Raw genomic sequence first — 19,111 nt, forward strand, 5'->3', positions numbered from 1 at the left:
TCTGATGTCCGTTGTTCACTCCGTTCCTCTTTTCGGATGTGAGACATGGGCAGAGGCACTCGAAACAAAAGACTAAGAAGAAAGATGACAACAGTCCAGAGTAGAAGCGCTCTTCAGATCGCCTCGGCGTATTGTACAGTGTCAGAGCCAGCGGTCCTCGTAGTTGCAGGGGTAATTCCCATTGATCTCCTTGCTTTTGAACAGAAGCGGATCTTTGATGGGAACGGTGACTCGAGCCGTACTGAAGCCCGAGAACGCACTACGGAAGATGGCGATATCGCTGGGAGAGGGATGAACGATGAAGATGGACAGTGAGACTCATTGTCCTCTCGTCCTACAGTCATCAGCCAGCTATCCTCACAAAAATCCTAAAAACCTAGGCCCTTGTGCTGTATGTTACATCCTTAACATAAAAGTCACAATCTTAGAAACAGAAACACAATTCATAAAATGTATCTGTAAATATTTTTGTCTAAGAAAGTGTAGTATCATTAATAATAAGATATGGATAGACTTATACTTACAATGTTAGGAGGCTTAATTAGTTTATACTGGATACGCTCTTCTATAACTTTATTTTGAAGTTTATCAGGTGCATTTCTTAGGTCTATGTATCCTTTTCCAATACAACTACTGACTACGGATGAAGGGTCACAGTCGTATCCTCCATAAGTAAACACTAAAACATGTTAAAACATGCATTTAGTTGGGAGGCTCACAGGCCTTGTGGAAGGGAAAATGCCAACATGGAGGGAGTAGTATGGGTTAATATAGTATGGGTTACTAGTATGGGTTTTATATTGATGACTTTTCTGACTCTTCGTTGTTTATTGATCCCAAATATTTGTATTAAAAAAGTTCCATTAAAACCTTTCTGAAACAATATTACACAATGTTCCTGTTTTAAGAAATGGAATTAATTTTTTATATAGGCCTATGATTACAAATTATATCCCATATAATTACAAAAATACCTTAACTCAAAATTATGTAATATAGTTTTGGAGTTGGCCTACACTACTCCTCTTTGATAAAAATCTTGTCTTCCAATGATATATTCCAAACAATAATTATTTACGTTTAAACATTTTTCATCGTATATTTCTATAAGCGACAAAATTTAAATGCAACTGAACACCATATAATTAATAATTATTAATTATTCTAATACATGAACACTGCTGGTTACATTTCAGCATTTCATAGCCCAAACACTTTATTCGAAGCATACAACTATTGACTTGACACTGACTAAACTGAGGTAGTGTAGTGAGTGACACATTAAGTGAAATGACAGATCAACAAGTGGCTAATACATGTCACTTGTGCATCTATCAGCCAATGAGAGCGCTCGGAGCTACTTCTAAGGCAGCTCCCCATAAATTTGCAGGGATTGAAGCGGTAAATCGGCTGTCGCTCCCTTGCGAGATGTAAGACGGGGATGACACCAGCAATCACCATGACTGCAGGCTCGTTGACCGTGCTGTAGGCAGAAGCAACTCGCGAGGCCCTCGACACTGAATATGGGAAAGCCGGTCATGGAAGACACACCTTTCCAGCACATGGTCCAAGACCTTAGCACTGTGCAAGAGCACTGATTGGACAGCAGGCATAAGTAGGTGGTGTTGCAAGAGCAGGGACCGCCGGCATTTGTCATAAGCCTACAAAGAGCAGCGAATCCCTTAGCGCTATTACCGTTGATGGCATGGTAAGACCTAGACTCGGGACTGATTACTCTGTCATTTTTTAAGTCGCCGCAGACAAAAAACACTAATCGTTATAACTTTTTTATGTATATTTTTCCCTTTCCGATTAGCAGCAAACCTGAGTACTTTACTCGTTAAATCTAATGTTATTTAAATTGTGACGCAAAATTCTAGGGGGGGAATAAACTAGTATTCACCTAAGTCAGGCTAGGCCTACCCCTAGAACCGGCCACACTCAAATTTCTTCCCCGGAGTGCTCAGAAGGAGCCGAGAAAAATCCAGGGGTCGATACGAAGTTGTCACGGCTTTGACTGATCAATTTATTTAAATTTAATCGAAGGCTCAGAGCTCTAGAAGCGCTCAGGAAATCCTGCAGACGCCCAGTTGGAGCTATATCATCCCAGCCATCGCTTAAGTGTTTTGGAGAATTTTGCCTAACTTTTAGAATGGCTCTGTAGGGCCGACGAGTATTCAATCTTAAGCCAATGTGATATAAATACTCGTATTAAACTGTGAACTATCTGGCTAAAGTCGTTGGTAAATAATATAAAATCGAATATAAGGTAAAAGTAATAATTCCTACAGAGTCGTCGGGCCCAATCAATATAATCGAACGGAGAATTTAACGTGATAGGTTTAAAAATAGATTCAATATTAATATTCGTAGCTGTTTGATTGTTCAAATCAGCTGCTCCCAAGACTTGATCCTTTCACCCGCCAAAGACAACATAGACAACATAGAACATAGACGACAAGTCTCGGGGTATTAAAACGGTGAAAACGAGATATAATTTTAGACGTGATAATTATTTGTTAAGCGAACGGAGAAATCGTAATTTCGAAACTAATTAATGGTAATTAAATAAACGATAGCCACCGCTAGTCACTGGCAGGCAGGAACTGGCGGGTCAAGACTCAAGTTAAGATATTAAATTTAGATAATTCGAAACGGAATATTAAGAAAACGAAAAGGTATAATAAGTTAACACGTTCGCGGCGGCATGGGAGCAATCGCTCCCATACGGAACCCTAATGCCATCCTGGTGGGTGCGATCGCTCCCAAGCTGCAATGCAGTACGAAATGATTTTTCTTTAAGCTAGGATTAGAGCTAGAAACTTAAAACCTCGCACAGCACTGCTTAATAGTATACTGTATTTTTTGTGGTGTAGGTTGGTAGTAAATTTCCCCGTAAAATCCTCGTCTGACAATCTCAAAAATGTACTTTTTGTCCCGTCTTTTTCCCTCCATTTGGCAATACAATTCCAATGAGACCGGCTACGTTACAAGCAGTGCTGCTATCTGTGCGTGTTTAGCGAACTACGTCGACTCTTGTTGTAAAACAGGACATCCTCGCACGTTATTTGCTATACGTCAGACCGAAATTGGAAAGCCAATCACACGCGGCAATCGGGTTTGTTCGACGCTGAGGGCCGCGCCGCACTGGGGATACGCCCGCCATTTGACGTGCCGCCGCGAACGTGTTAAGTATGCGTAAGGTAAAACAGAAATAACGTAAAACGTAAAAAGGGGCCTAACTAATATAGTAGCTAACCTTCGTAATAATATCGTACAGTCGTAAGAGCTTCTCGTGAACAAGTCGACGGTTGAACAGCGAATAATCCTTGTCCGGCTCAAGTCCCGATTTCCTCGGCCGCGGCTCAAGCGCTGCGGTGGCGATTTCGGAAACTAGCCAACAGCTGATCGGGGATTTGCCTGTTGAGCCGGTCTAGTTGTCGTCTGTCGTTGGTCAACAAACACCATTTTGAGGCTAAGTGATGTTGTAATCGGCGTTAAATATTCGTAAAATCGGTCGTTTTAACTTTATTTGGTGAAAAGGATTGCTATTAAGAATAAATATGTAGTTGTGGGTGTGTTCGTGTACTTCACTGTTATCAAAAGTAGGCCTACGTTCTTTGGCCCATAGCCCAAGCTAGGGCCAACACATAGGCCTAGGATTAGGATGTTGTGGATAAAAATCGGGTAAGTTATGGTGTTTGTTGACTAGCAATACGTTTTTACCCCCTTTAAAATTTGGTACCTCACACCCCTTACCAACTTCACAAAAAAAGAGAAAAAAAGATTCCAAACGTAGGGGGGATGGTCCAAAGGTCTCGTAGAAGGGGTAGCTGAAGAAACGGCGACGTGAAGAAGAGGTCGTGTATGAGAGGGAAAAGGAAACGAAAAAATAAAATCTTCTTGAAAACAAAATAAAAAGGACTTCTTAAACGAAAATAAAGACCAACTGGTATAAAAACACCTCTCGTAAAATCGAAAAAAAAGGATGGACGATAAAACAAAAAAAACTTCTGAATCATCCGTAGGGGAATGATTCTTCGGCCCTCAACGTTGGTGGTAGGGCTTCAGGTCCTTCACGTGAACTACGTGTGACAGCCCCGTGCGCACGTCTCTCACCGTGTAGATGTTGGCCCCACGCCGCTCCTCAACCTCGCAGGGTCCGTCGAACTTGGGCGCGAGCTTCCCGACCACGGCGTCGGCCGCGGAAGACAGCGTGTGAATTCGCCGCAGCACGCGATCGCCGTTATGGTACTTCACCTCCCGTCGGTGGAGGTTGTAGTACCTCGCCTGCTGCTCGTAGGCGGTCTTGAGGTTGGCGTGGACCTTCTCGTAGATGCGTCAGAATTCTTGCGTTCGTCTGTCGTGGACTTCGGCGAGCGTTGGCTGTCCGTCAACGTCGGGTGTCGCCTCCAACGTTTTCCCTCGAACAGCTTTCGGGACTCTGAGTTCGCGGCCTAACGTTAACATCGCCGGCGTGTAACCCGTTGAATCGTGGACGGCGGTGTTTATGGCGAACTGGAGCTCGGCAATATGGGCGTCCCATGACCTATGATTCTCCTTCACGAACTGAGAGATCATGGTCTTCAAACGCGGTTGACTCGTTCTACCGGGTTCGATTGCGGACTGTAGGGAGCTGTGTTCGTAAAAGTTATGTCCCAATCCGTCGCCAGGTCCCTAAAGAGGTTCGAAACGAACTGAGTCCCATTGTCAGTGATTATGGACTCTGGTGCTCCGTATCGAAGGAGCATCTCTTTAGTTTTGCTGACAACGTTCTTGGCCGTTGCTGACCCGATAGGACATAACTCAACCCACTTGCTGTACGTGTCCTGGATCACCAGCAGGAATCGGTGGCCCTTGCCCGATCTGGGTAGCGGACCCACTAGGTCGGCGGACACCGTGTACCACGGACCTTTTGGAGCCCGGAAGTACATCTTCCCTGCCGGTTTCGTCTGCGCCACCTTGTACTTTTGGCAGGCATCACAGGATCTCACGTAGGCTTTCGTCTCCCGACGCCATCCAGGCCAAAAATATTCGGGCCCTACACGGTGAAGCGTTTTCTTGACACCCAGGTGTCCTGCCGTAGCGTCATCGTGGTTCTGTCGTAGTACCGCCTCTACTTGCCCTGGAGGAACGCACATTCTCCAGGACAGCTTACCACCACTCCCATGGCGTTGGGAGGTTCGGTAAAGGCGGTTCTCCACGATTTGATATCGCGGATAGCGTCGTGGGTTGGCGGTCACAGCTGCGTACAACCGGTCGTACCAATCAGTCGGAGGGACGTCGTTGGCTTCGTCGGGACGTGCGTCGGATTGCGTCGCGTCACTCGGTTGGTCTCCCGGTCTCGTCGATTCCCTGCGTCTGGTCGTGCGTCGCTCGCGAGGCGCGTCTGTCACCTCCGATGTGAGATGACTCACCGCGACCAGGCCCGATTGGCCCTTGTTGGTCACGGGTTGCCTCGACAACGCGTCGGCGACATGGTTCAGGGTGCCCTTCCGGTACTTGATCTCGAAGGTGTACTGCTGAAGTTCCATCACCCACCGCGCTAGGCGTCCGCTAGGCTCGTGTAGCCTCATTAGCCATTTCAGCGCGACGTGGTCGGTTATGGCGACGAACTTGTAACCCTCAAGGTACGGCTTGAATTTTCGGGTCGCCCAAACCAACGCAAGACACTCTAACTCCGTCGTTGTATAATTCTTCTCTTGGTCCGTAAGCAGTCGGCTAGCGTAAGCGATTACGACTTCGCCGGATTCTTGGTTCTGCGTGAGAGCGGCTCCAAGACCGATGGTCGACGCGTCGGTCTGGAGGACAAACGGGACCGAGAAGTCGGGACAGGCCAAGACAGGAGCGGAGGTGAGGCGTCGTTTCAGTTCCTCGAACGATTCCTCCTGTTCAGGGCCCCACAGCCACCGAGCGTTCTTCTTCAACAGTTGTCGCATCGGGGCGGTTACTTGGGCAAACCTGTCCACGAAACGACGGTACCAAGATGCGAGACCGAGAAAGCTCCGTAGGGTTTTGCCGTTCGTAGGCCGCGGGAACTCGGCGATAGCACGGACCTTCTCTGGGTCGGTCGATATCCCCTCGTTGTTGACGACGTGTCCGAGATATCTGAGCTCCTTTTTGCAGAAGTTACACTTCTCTGGGTTTAAACGTAGGCCAGCCTTTCTAAGGCGTTCGAAGACCACCCGGAGGATCTGCAAGTGCTCAGTAAACGTGGCGGACACCACAACGAGGTCGTCGAGGTAGGGGAACACCTTCGGCTCAAGCTCCGGACCGATGACCTTGTCCAGGAGGCGTTGAAAGGTCGCTCCGGCGGAATGGAGTCCAAAGGGCATAACCGTGAACTGGAATAGGCCTAACCCGGGTACGGTGAACGCGGTGATCGGTCGGCTTTCCTTCGCTAACGGCACCTGCCAATAGCCTTGTTTTAAGTCCAGTGTGCTGATGTACCTCGCCGGCCGTAGTTTCTCCAGAATCGCGTTGATTCTGGGCAGCGGATACGTGTCGGGGACAGAGCATTCGTTGACTTTGCGCATATCGATGCAAAACCGAAACTTTCCGTTGCTCTTCCTCGTCAGCACGACTGGCGAACTCCAAGGGCTATCCGATGGTTCTATAACACCATCGCGGAGCATCGTCGCCACCTCTTCGTCGATGATAGCTTGCATCGCGGGATTCCTGGGATAATACCGTTGCTTGACGGGAGCGGCGTTTTCTTTGAGCCGTATCGTGTGCTCAGCCAACGCCGTCTTCCCCGAAACGTCGTCAAACAGTGGTAGTTCGCGTTCCAGGAATTCCGCGAGTCGCGTGTCTTCGTCGGAGGTCAATGTCTGAATAGCGTTGACCGGACAGGACGGGGGAACGTCGTCGTTGCGGAGGTTCTGTACAGCGGTGTGTACACTGACAAGAGCGAGGTCAGTAATACACCGAATGCCGAGTACCACCTCCACACTCAGGTTCGGGACATACAGGGCATCCCACGAATACGTCTGGCCCGCGATTTCACCGTCCACTCTGTACCGATCCAAGACACGGCAACTCGCTCCGTTGGCCATACGTAGGTTGACGTCAGCCTGGTCGGGTACGCTGCCGCACGTCCGAAGGTGACATACGGCGCGATCTCCAATCAGACTGACCGACGAGCCGGTATCGACGAGGGCGCTGAACGTCTCACCTGAGATGACCACGTCGACGAAGGGTCGGTCATCTCTGTGGGTGCGTTCGCGGCTGACGGTTCCCGTGAATTCCGTTATGAAGCCAAGCCAGCGATTCCACTCCTCGGAGGTCGTACGACGTTTCGTTCTACGGGGCTCAGGTGACCTCCCGCAGACTGAACCCGATGTCCGTTTCCCGAGACGCAGTTGCAACGACGCGTCGAGATGCCTACCCTCTTGCAGTGGTAGCAACGCAGGACCTTGGGCTTCGAACACTCGCGAAACAGATGTCCGGTTTCGTCGCAGTTCCAGCACACGAATTGCCGAGAGCCTGCCGCTCGTTCGTTCGTCGTACCGGGCGATCTGGTTCTCGTAGAGTCCGGTGTCCGCCTCCGCCTGTAGTCGTCTCGTGGCGAAGGGTCACGGGAGTTGGACCGAGCAAACGTCGTTCTCTTGCGGCCGTCCTCCAAGGGTTTACCAGGTCGTGACCTGGCCGTCACCTCGGATTCCTCGGCATGGTCGTCCGACCAGCGATTAATCGCCGCGCTGTTGTAGACCCGGTCGACTTTCCGATCTCGAACGTAGGCTGTTTCCGGGATCAGCGACATCGAAGGTGGTGGCGGCGGACGGAAGGTCTGTCGGCAATGTACATACGCCTCGTACCCCTCAGCTCTTTCCAGCAACTCCTCCAGAGTACAAAAATCGGCACGACGTATGGTTAATTTGTACTCCGGGCGCATGTTGCGGTAAACGAGGTCAAGCTTCCCTTGTTCCGAGAACGTACCGCTCCTCCGAATCAGCGTTGAGAGCGCGACGACGTAGTCCCGAATGGATTCGCGCTCGCCTTGTGTCCGTCGCCTTACCTCGTCATCTGGTCCTGATGGTACAACGGTGGAAGAAATTGATCCTCGAACTGGCGTTTAAAATCTCCTTACGAGCGCCAACTACCGCGACAGTTACGGTGCCAAAGCAACGCCGGGCCGTGAAGAAGATCTGGCAGCGCCTTCGTCACTTCATTGAGGTCGATCGAGTAGGCTTCCGCCAACTCCTCCAGACGTTCTAGAAACGAGACCGGGTCCTTCTTGCCGTCAAACCGCAGATTCCACTTGTGGACCCGATTGCACAACGACGGCGTATCGTCTCCCACTCTCGTCCCACCCCACGGGTTAGGGTTGTCTGGACGTGAGGTTGAGAAGCCGGGTTGGATTCGCGACGTCCGCGGGTCCTGGTTGGGATGTGACCACTGGTTTGTCCGGTCTTCGAACCCGTGATGCGGAAGGTGGGTCTGTTGCTCGTAGGTCCGGTCTTCGTAATCGCGGCGCATCGTCTGCGTTTGCGACGGTATGGTAGACTGTCGAGGTAGTGTCAGGTCGTGCGTCGTCAGGCAAGTCATTGGCCGTTCTCCGCGACTCTCAAACATCGCGCGGGATTCGCGTTCCGTCGGTAGACCGAAGGGCACGGGGTACGATAGGATGTCTTCCCCGGTCGACGGGATGTAGGCCGGACGCCTCACCAACGCCGCGAGGGCTCGTTGAACGGATTCGGAATCAGCGTTTGGAGAGACTCCGAGCATTTCTCGCACGCTGGCCATCTCCTGGTACGCGGAAGGAGGTGCCAGCCACTGTCGGACTTGCGTATCGTAGGCTGTCGAGGCTGTTGTCGCCATCGGGTTCATCGGCTGACCGACCTCCCGACGGGTTCTTCCAATAATCGCAAAAACGTTTGCGGAGCTCGGCGACGCTACCCTCAGTATCTAGCTGATATTTTGTCATCTCAGCAATCAGGAGCTGTTTGCTCAGAGTATGAATCCAGCCGACGCGTGAGTCGTCCAACGGTGATTTCGGGATGCTCTCCATCGTCGAAGGTATTTGGGAGATCGTCGTCGTGGTCGTGGTCGTCGTTGACGTTTGAATTCCCACCGTGGATATCGTCACGTGGCCGATCGGTAGCGTATCGGGTCGGGCAATAGTCGTCGGGGTACTAGAAGTCGTGGATTTAGTTTCTCCAGTCATTTCGTGTAAATTTCGAAGTCAAAACCGTGTTTTCGAGTCCCTGTTCGGGCGCCAGAGATGTGACGCAAAATTCTAGGGGGGGAATAAACTAGTATTCACCTAAGTCAGGCTAGGCCTACCCCTCGAACCGGCCACACTCAAATTTCTTCCCCGGAGTGCTCAGAAGGAGCCGAGAAAAATCCAGGGGTCGATACAAAGTTGTCACGGCTTTGACTGATCAATTTATTTAAATTTAATCGAAGGCTCAGAGCTCTAGAAGCGCTCAGGAAATCCTGCAGACGCCTAGTTGGAGCTATATCATCCCAGCCATCGCTTAAGTGTTTTGGAGAATTTTGCCTAACTTTTAGAATGGCTCTGTAGGGCCGACGAGTATTGAATCTTAAGCCAATGTGATATAAATACTCGTATTAAACTGTGAACTATCTGGCTAAAGTCGTTGGTAAATAATATAAAATCGAATATAAGGTAAAAGTAATAATTCCTACAGAGTCGTCGGGCCCAATCAATATAATCGAACGGAGAATTTAACGTGATAGGTTTAAAAATAGATTCAATATTAATATTCGTAGCTGTTTGATTGTTCAAATCAGCTGCTCCCAAGACTTGATTCTTTCACCCGCTAAAGACGGGGTTTAGAACATAGACGACAAGTCTCGGGGTATTAAAACGGTGAAAACGAGATATAATTTTAGACGTGATAATTATTTGTTAAGCGAACGGAGAAATCGTAATTTCGAAACTAATTAATGGTAATTAAATAAACGATAGCCACCGCTAGTCACTGGCAGGCAGGAACTGGCGGGTCAAGACTCAAGTTAAGATATTAAATTTAGATAATTCGAAACGGAATATTAAGAAAACGAAAAGGTATAATAAGTTAAGTATGCGTAAGGTAAAACAGAAATAACGTAAAACGTAAAAAGGGGCCTAACTAATATAGTAGCTAACCTTCGTAATAATATCGTACAGTCGTAAGAGCTTCTCGTGAACAAGTCGACGGTTGAACAGCGAATAATCCTTGTCCGGCTCAAGTCCCGATTTCCTCGGCCGCGGCTCAAGCGCTGCGGTGGCGATTTCGGAAACTAGCCAACAGCTGATCGGGGATTCGCCTGTTGAGCCGGTCTAGTTGTCGTCTGTCGTTGGTCAACAAACACCATTTTGAGGTTAAGTGATGTTGTAATCGGCGTTAAATATTCGTAAAATCGGTCGTTTTAACTTTATTTGGTGAAAAGGATTGCTATTAAGAATAAATATGTAGTTGTGGGTGTGTTCGTGTACTTCACTGTTATCAAAAGTAGGCCTACGTTCTTTGGCCCATAGCCCAAGCTAGGGCCAACACATAGGCCTAGGATTAGGATGTTGTGGATAAAAATCGGGTAAGTTATGGTGTTTGTTGACTAGCAATACGTTTTTACCCCCTTTAAAATTTGGTACCTCACAAAATTAATAAATATAATAATTCTAGTAAAACTTATTACTTTTGAAAATAAAGTCCTACGCAAAATCTTTGGTCCTACTAAAGGAGATGTGTGGAGAATTAAACATAATCAGGAACCAAGAGACCTGTTCAAGGAGCCAGATATAATTGCAGAGGCTAAAAGCAGGAGGCTTAGCTGGACGGGCCACATCATTAGAAGAGATGAAACTAGCACACATTATCAAATATGGAAAAGTGACCCACTGAGGAGGAGACCACAAGGGAGACCGAGGAAACGCTGGACGGATGAAGTAAAGAAAGATATGGCCAGGATGGAAGTTAATGAAGATACCGCAAGAGACAAGGCGACGTGGAGACAGTGTGTTGGTGAGGCCAAGTACCACTTGGGGTACAAATGGCCATGGGAGTAAGAGAGTAAGTAATAAATAATTCTAGTAGTGAAACCAGGTATTGGCTGGGCCAAATGCACAATAAAAAAACATTTTTAATCAGCAGTGTATCAATGTTTATTTTATTTGAAAATGTTTAAAGTCCCTTCATATTAGCTGGGGTGGTGGTCCAGGACCTCCAATTCAGGCCTGACATCTCTTTCTTGCCATGCGATTGTCGTCATCACAAGTGATATTTCGTCTGTCGTTTGTTGTTTGTTGTTGTTCATTTTTTAAAGCTTGGTCCAAGTCCTTAATCAAGATGTTTATTTTGTAAATCCTCATTTTGCGATCTCTCTCAATAGTTGTTTCTTCATGTTTTAAATACTCAGCTTTTTCTCCTGGCTTTTTCAATCTTCTACAACCCCTAGAAGGAACTTCGTTGATGTTCCAGGCCCTAGGCCTTTAAAGGTGTGGTTTTTTAACTCCTACTGAAGCTCTCTATTTGATGGTGCTGCATAAAATATTTGGCAATACTCTAGTACCCCTTTCCCTTTTCAAGCAGCAGCATTCGCCCAGTTAGCTTACCCGGCGGGTGCCGGCTGAGGGTGGCCAACCACAGGAAGCACAGCAGGAAGAGGTGGTGGTCCAAATAGTTGCTCAACGACCCAATTAACACTAGTCCAACACCTAACAAAAAAGTAAGGACACGACCCATTTTTATTACTTACGTATCAAAAAGAAGAATTAGTATGGAAAATTAGCTTGTGCTATCAATATTGTAAGAGAGATGTATGCTTACTTTCTTGATGATTTCTTTAATAATTTTTTACTCTAATTGGTTTTTTATAGTTCAAAAATATAATTCAACTGCTTGATTTTTAATGTAATCGTTCACCAGACCCAGATGCCATTTTTGCCGTTAAGCTAACAATTAATGATAATATCTTTAAAAAAATGTCAACGTTTGATAGTAACATGACCGAGGTTTGGTTTGTTTCTCTACAAAAACGTTATAAAATGCCAACATGTAGACAAATAAAAAAATTCTAAACCTATTTTCCTGGATCAAAAACGATTTAAGCTGAATATGGTTCTTGGTTCCATGCCTAGAGCGGGCGCACAGCTAGTTAACATTAAAAGCGTACAAAGTGATTGTATTGTTGTGATTGTTGTACCAATTTAATGCAACATGGAAAGATTATGCTTAACGAGAGTTGCTAAACAAACTCAAAGTGTAATTTTAACCATGCTAACTTACAAATAGTGGTATATACAATTGGAACAAAAATGTTTACATTTTCAACTATTTACAATCACACTTTATAACTCACTTTAAAGATTCAGGCATTTTTCTACTAGACTTGCAGAGAAACAATTAATTCTACATTACAGTCCTGCCTGTGATAAAGATGGGAACCGAAGTATTTAACACGTTCGCTACTGAGCATCATATATGCGCTGCCGCGGTCATTGCCATGGACCAAGGTATACAATTTAATCTTACACATAGACCAGTTGTCACATTGTACCAGTAGGCCTACACGCAGACCACAGGCGAAAACCTGTTAAAGAGAGATCATTTACTTTGTAATACGCTGCAATCGTGTTTGTAAATAATATATTCTTGTTTTATATATGTTTGATGACCTTTTTTAATGTCGCTAAGCAGTGTTTTAATTTACAGCAGATAAACTGACCTCTATTTTTTCCCAAGTACAGGAAGTTAATCTGAGAGCTAGTTAGGTCAGGGTTGGTTAAAAGAGTCTATCATACATAAACATTTAAATATTATACTCACTTTTAACTATATCACAGATGACGTCCAATTTCATAGGCCAACAAATGGCCCAAGATATTGCCCAGTGTAACGCCTCTTCACATTTGTCTTTGAAATTAGAAAATCGCTTCTTGCAAGCTTTTCCCATACCAGTTTTAACATCTGTACAATCAAGTTAACAACATATTAAAATGTGTTTAACGATGGGAAAATATAAATGCCTATATACACAATAATATTTAAAAGAAAAACAAGTTATGATGCTGCTGAAGTCATGAAGCTGTCAACCTGACAAATGCTACAGTTATGATAGTATCTTGATCAGCCAGTCACAAAAAGGAAACTATGGCATAGTCTTACACACTCAAGAGTTTCTGGAACAGTTGCATCACACAATTAAAAACTATAATTGGACTGGGACGGGTGGTGTTGTCCTGTAATCCAGCTACTAGGAGGTCACGAATTGTGGATATTTATAGGGATGGACTGTGGATGCGATGCTCCCTGGTGTGGATTAACGTCCGCACGAGTGAGTAATACGACTATCCGCAGTACTATCCTGATAATTAGACCAATTTGTAAATTACAAGGAAAAATGTGGTTCGGATTCCACTATAAACTGTAGGTCCCTTAGTTGCCATTAGCTGTATGGGCTTTTAATTAACAGCTGTGTCTAAGGCACAATTTGGCCTTAGTCACTAACAAGACTACAAGATCGCGCCACTCATCCTACACTCATCCTTCACTCATATTTGGCTTAAAATACACACATAGTGGCGTTCCCATCTTAAATAATTGATAATTGATAATTGATATAAAAAAGCAATGAGGAGTCAAGCATGCCAGAGCATCTGCTTCAAGCTTGGAAGCATTACAATTCGCTTCAAGCATTACGATTCGTAGAGCAGCACAATTTGGAATTTTATAGGAAGAAAACTAGTTATTAGGAAACAAATTTTACACCACCTACCAGAAACTTTAAAGTTAGAAAAAAATCCAAATAAGTTTTTGAAATCATTAAAAGGGGTTTTTATTGGATCAGCATTTCACCCCATTCAAGAAATTTTTTGTATGCAAAAATCAATAAAAGACATTAAGTTACCTCCATTGATTGTTCTATGCTTTTTTACTGTACTTTTAAAATGCATTGACATGTTTTTGGACTACTGTTATACTGTAAAGTTAAAAGTGTCAATCACTAGTTTTAAGCAATTTAGATAAGACAACTAGATATTATTTAATGTACCAAAATGTACATTTTATGAAATAAAGATGATGGTGGTGATGATGATGATGATGATGATTTGTCATTTTGTAAAACTCAATGTGTAACAACATCCAGTTCTGTTTTTTAATAAAATAGTATATTTCATTTCATCACTAGAGAGTAAAGTGACTCTTTTCGACCCAAGCTCAAGTTTTACGATCAAGGCAAAGACGAGGTTGGAAGTAGAGTGAGGTATCAAAAGACAATTTTTGTTGTGTTATGAACTATTTTTTTTTGTCATATTGCACCATTATTTGAACAAACTATGTTACAAAACTTAAATAGTTTTCATTTAAAAATAACCTCTCAAAACTACTTCAAACTTGTTTTTAATTTAATTTGCTACTGGAAACAAGCAGCTGTCTAGTAAGTGATTTAATCGTTTTGTCTGTTACAATTGTGTTAGTGTACCTACATTCATTATACTATCAAACTTTTTACAATAAGGCAAATGTAACAACAACAAACATTATCAAACAATAATCTACAATCAATACATACATTCGATACATGTGATAAAAACCAAGTTGAGAACAGCTGATTTTTACTTCCTAGGGGCTAAAGATAGTTTTTACTTCCTAGGGAGTAAAATACTACTTTAGATCCGCTATGCATGCATTAAAAACGGTTGTTTTTGCTGCAGTATGATGAAAATTCTTTTTATTAGATATTGTAAAAAGTTAGAGTGTGTACTACAGTTATAGAAACTTTTTTATAACTAATAATACAAACATTACTATAGTATACACCATCATCCTTCTTTTTTTACTACTTTTTGCAAACAAACTATAACTTCAATTAGAGTCTGTTTTCTAAAGATTTGTATCAAGAGGCATTTAACACTCATCTATGATTTAACCATAAAAAAATGCACAGTAATGTAATGTACGGTAATGGAAGTATAATTAATTTTGGAAACACTTACTTTCACATCTAGTTTCCAATTTCTTCAAGTATTGTTTTTGATATTCCTCAGCAGTAACTGTATTATTTAATTCATACTCTTTAAAACTTGTTGACTTGTTCACATTTTTTATAATGTCAAACATGTTCCTGCTTAAATTATTAGAATATTTATTTTCTAGTTCTTCACTTCTTTTTGTGTCATTCTACAACAATTGAACTGATAAAGTAGTGAGGTGTTTAAAAAACTAAGATGAAAGGTAAAGCTGTGATTGATGTAGGTTCAGGGATTAAAAAATATATGTGGCATGGTGTATTCAGGAACCTTATAGACAATAATGTCAGCATTAAATAAGGCTATTAATTGCTATACCAGTCAGTTGTGGTTAGGCGCTCACAACGTCTGCGTGAGAGAAATACAATAGAACCACCTTGAAAATGCTGCACGTTGACATTGGTGCAGCAAAACATCAAAAATAAGAGTCTGGTATTTTATTTTTATATTTGCATTTTTATTCTAAATGTCTGTGTTTTTGAACAATCGTGACAAGGACTGTATTCTCCTTATTTCAAATACCCCGGCCGCAGCAAACCTACCGGCTAAGCGAATTTCCATTAGTCTGATTCGATTTTCAATCAAAATCTATTTAAATAGCATTAGGTACTTAACGTGGACCAACGATCACATAAGACCAATAGATGGAGCACATTGGCCGCGACGTGAAGACAGTATTTTTCACTAATCTTCTTCACCAAGATGGTGGCTGCCGGCTGTGATGAGCCCTAGTAGCGTGCACAACTAATTAAATGTTAGTTGATATCAAAATGCACGGCTTTGTATTATAAATATTTCTATTAATAACATAATGACCTTCAAAGTACACTTTTAATTTTTTCCTAACGTTTACCGTTTCTTAGAAAAAGTTAGTTTAGATAATAAACAACAAAAACTTTTTGGGCGAAAGAAAAATTCTGAAAGCTAGAAATTAATTTAAAATATATGTATCTATATCGTATTAAAGTTTGATAAAGTTCTGGCGTTTGGTTTACAATATACAAATTTTCAAAGTCACAAGATAGTTTCTGAAACTCTTAAATCAACTCTCCTTTATATTCTGACTGTCATATTAACGTTTGTGAAAGAGCTAAAAAAATATTAATTTTTATATGAATACAAAGAATTAAACGAAGAACATTTATATGTACTCCGTATCTCAATCACCTCTACACTCACTTTGTATTTATATTCAGCTTAAAATATTTACAAAAAGTAGTAACTATTCTTCACTGCCTTATTGATGTGATTTTTTGATCTAGGTTAAAACTTAAATAAATAAAGACTGCAAGATTGCAGTCTGTGGTTGGAATTTAAGTATGATCATAGAAAGGTTAAAACTCTAGCACTTACCAATGCTTCATCCATATAGTCGTTTTCTTCTTGGATGAATTTGACATCATCAACTCCCTCTATCTCTTGAGCAAACGGCTCTACTACATTGTTTACAGATCCCAACATATCTTTAAGTTCTTCTGATTCAACCTACAGTATAATTGACAAAGATTATTAAGTTACTTCTTTTATCTAAATAGGATGGAACTGACCGATTGGTTGTTGGCCATTCTAAGGCTCACTTGCGAACCGACTAATATGGTCAGTTGGCCACTCTCAGGGTTAAAGTTACAGCTATAGTTTTCGAATGAAATCTAATTAGAATGAAACTAGCCAGGCTAGTTGAATTGACCCAACAACAAGAGTCGGCTGTAATATCAATTACTGGTTTATTTCGTAAAGACCAATTTTTTTAACAATCCAAACTCAAATTACAATTCATTGATAGCTTAAGAATCGTTTGTATCATATTAACAGAGTTATAAAAACTTAAGAGAGTAAAAAAGACGTTTTGACATGTTCTGTGAGTATAGCTCATTCAAATTTGGTTCAGATGGGGGACATCCTACTTGAGTATGTAGGGCAATGAATAGTTAACAACCACCAACCTTAGTGTTCAAGAAGGCAATCTTGAAAGGTTTGACAAGAAGATCATATCTAGCCTGAGAGAGGTTATGAGCCATGGAGTTGCTACAGGTAAACATCCTCATCACCTCTTCAACATTGACCATGATGTTAGGAACAGGTCCAGACATCAGTGCACTAATGATCAGAGCCTTCACAATGTGTCTCCCTGACTTTCCGAAGAATGAAGGCATCGTCAACAATGTTATGCATCTGATCTAAACATTCAAATGCCACTGATTGGTTGGACAATTATGTCTTTCAGAGCTGAATTCCAAAATAAATTTGCTGGGTTAAATTCCAGCAACAACTAATTCATTGTCCGAAAATCCGGATTCGGACAAAGAACACTTCTAACAGCCAAGATAAAAAGGCATCTTCAAAAGTGTTAAAAATCAGACCTAAACATCTTTTACTGAATTTTGAATTTGTGACTGCATAGAACTGACCTATTCTCAATGAGCTTTTTAGTACACATTTATAAAGCATTGCAAACAATGTAAACTATAATCAATCACCACAAGTTTGCAATACAATAAACAATTTTTAAATTTTAACCAACACATCTTTTTATATGAAACGTTTGGATTTTTTTATTGTCTCCAACTACTAGTCTGTGACTAACATAACTGTTTTAACTAACATAATTTATACCTAAACTATTTCAGTCCACGAGTAAAATTTTCTTTCAATACTCAAAAAGGTAAAGAATCACCTACGCGAGAAAAGTATTAATGATTTTTCAAGTACTATAGCCTACCGGTAATAGAAAAGAAAAAAATAAATGCAGAGGTATATATTATTTTATTATTTATATAACCCTGTCAACCTTTTAATGGTTAAAGAGGTGAATTACCTTTAATTTTACAATGAATGAAATAATTTAATGTTTTAGCGAATTTCCCATATAGGGAATAAGCTATTACCGTAATACTCATGGTAAGACCTGGACCCGGGACTGATTTACTTTTTTGTTTTGAGGTCCCTAGCGGCCAAAAACACCATCCGTTCAAATTCATATATATATATATATATACTAGCAGTTACCTAGCTGTGCTGAACAACAATTATGGTAATTTGTTTTTTACAATGAATAATAAAAGTGGGATTCAATAATAAAAATAGAATATTTTACTTCTGCCAGTGAATGAACAATGTTTTTTGTTTTTTCTAAAAGTTTTTAGGCTTGCCTATCACCACGTGAGCACGCAACATACAGCTGTCCGTGTGAAAAGCATGCATTTTGAAAATTTTAACCGACGATAGTCATAGGGATTGCCCTAGTGCCTTATAATAGTGATTGCGAAAGCAAGACAAAAATACCCCCGCCGCAGCAAACCTGCAGACTAAGCGAATTTCCATTTGCCTGATTGGATTTATACTAAAATGTCTCCTTAAAAATATCACATTTATTCCCTATTTAAATAACATTAGTTTAACAAGTACTTAGGTTTGCTACAACAGGGAGGGTAAAAAGGTGTTTTTCTAAAATGTTAGTAGTTTAGTATGAAATGAATGCATTTTCCAAATTTGATATGATCATAAACAAGCAAACTACAACAGTTTACTTATTCTCCATAAGAATATCATGCAAAATCATCTTTCATATCTCATCTTTTATATCCGGTCATTTTCCAAAATTATTAAAAGTTGCTAAGGTTGTGCCTATTTTCAAAAAGGGGGACCCTCAGTGCGGAGAAAACTATCGACCAATATCACTTTTGCCAGTTATTTCAAAATTATTTGAAAAGGCAATGAAAATTAGGCTAGTGTCTTTTATAGAAAATAACAACCTTCTATTTAGTGGCCAACATGGTTTTCGCTCAGGCAGATCAACAATTACAGCTGCTTCAAGTTTTTTTGAGAGTATAATAAATTCAATTGATAGCCACGAAAATGTTATAGGAATATCAATGGACCTTACGAAGGCTTTTGATAGGGTATGTCACCAAACTCTAATACTCAAACTAGAAGATATGGGAGTAAGAGGTCACATTTTGGCGTGGTTCAAATCATATTTATCGGAAAGAAAGCAATACGTTGAAATCATGTCTAATAAAAATAATTGGCTGGTAAAAAACAGATCAGAAATAAAACTTAATCACTTTGGTGTCCCTCAGGGTTCAATACTAGGCCCTGTTTTATTCCTTTGCTACATTGATAAGATTCCAAATG

At 42.2% G+C, this 19,111-nt stretch overlaps 1 protein-coding gene across 1 annotated transcript in view; it reads right to left on the reverse strand.

Moving 5' to 3' along the window:
* LOC129004686 (protein sneaky-like) overlaps positions 1 to 19,111 on the reverse strand; it is a 63,151-nt gene that overhangs the window by 33,133 nt on the left and 10,907 nt on the right. The window contains exons 4-8 of the mRNA XM_054433248.1: positions 16,921 to 17,154; positions 16,331 to 16,462; positions 14,945 to 15,128; positions 12,774 to 12,914; positions 525 to 679 (exon numbers count right to left, since the gene is read on the reverse strand). Of these exons, the coding sequence (XP_054289223.1) occupies positions 525 to 679; positions 12,774 to 12,914; positions 14,945 to 15,128; positions 16,331 to 16,462; positions 16,921 to 17,154 (846 nt within the window). The remainder of the gene's footprint in view (positions 1 to 524; positions 680 to 12,773; positions 12,915 to 14,944; positions 15,129 to 16,330; positions 16,463 to 16,920; positions 17,155 to 19,111) is intronic.

The sequence above is a fragment of the Macrosteles quadrilineatus genome, unplaced genomic scaffold (assembly GCF_028750875.1).
Source record: "Macrosteles quadrilineatus isolate MER2022 unplaced genomic scaffold, UCM_ALF_1.0 Scaffold_10__1_contigs__length_6754688, whole genome shotgun sequence".
NCBI lineage: Eukaryota > Metazoa > Arthropoda > Insecta > Hemiptera > Cicadellidae > Macrosteles > Macrosteles quadrilineatus.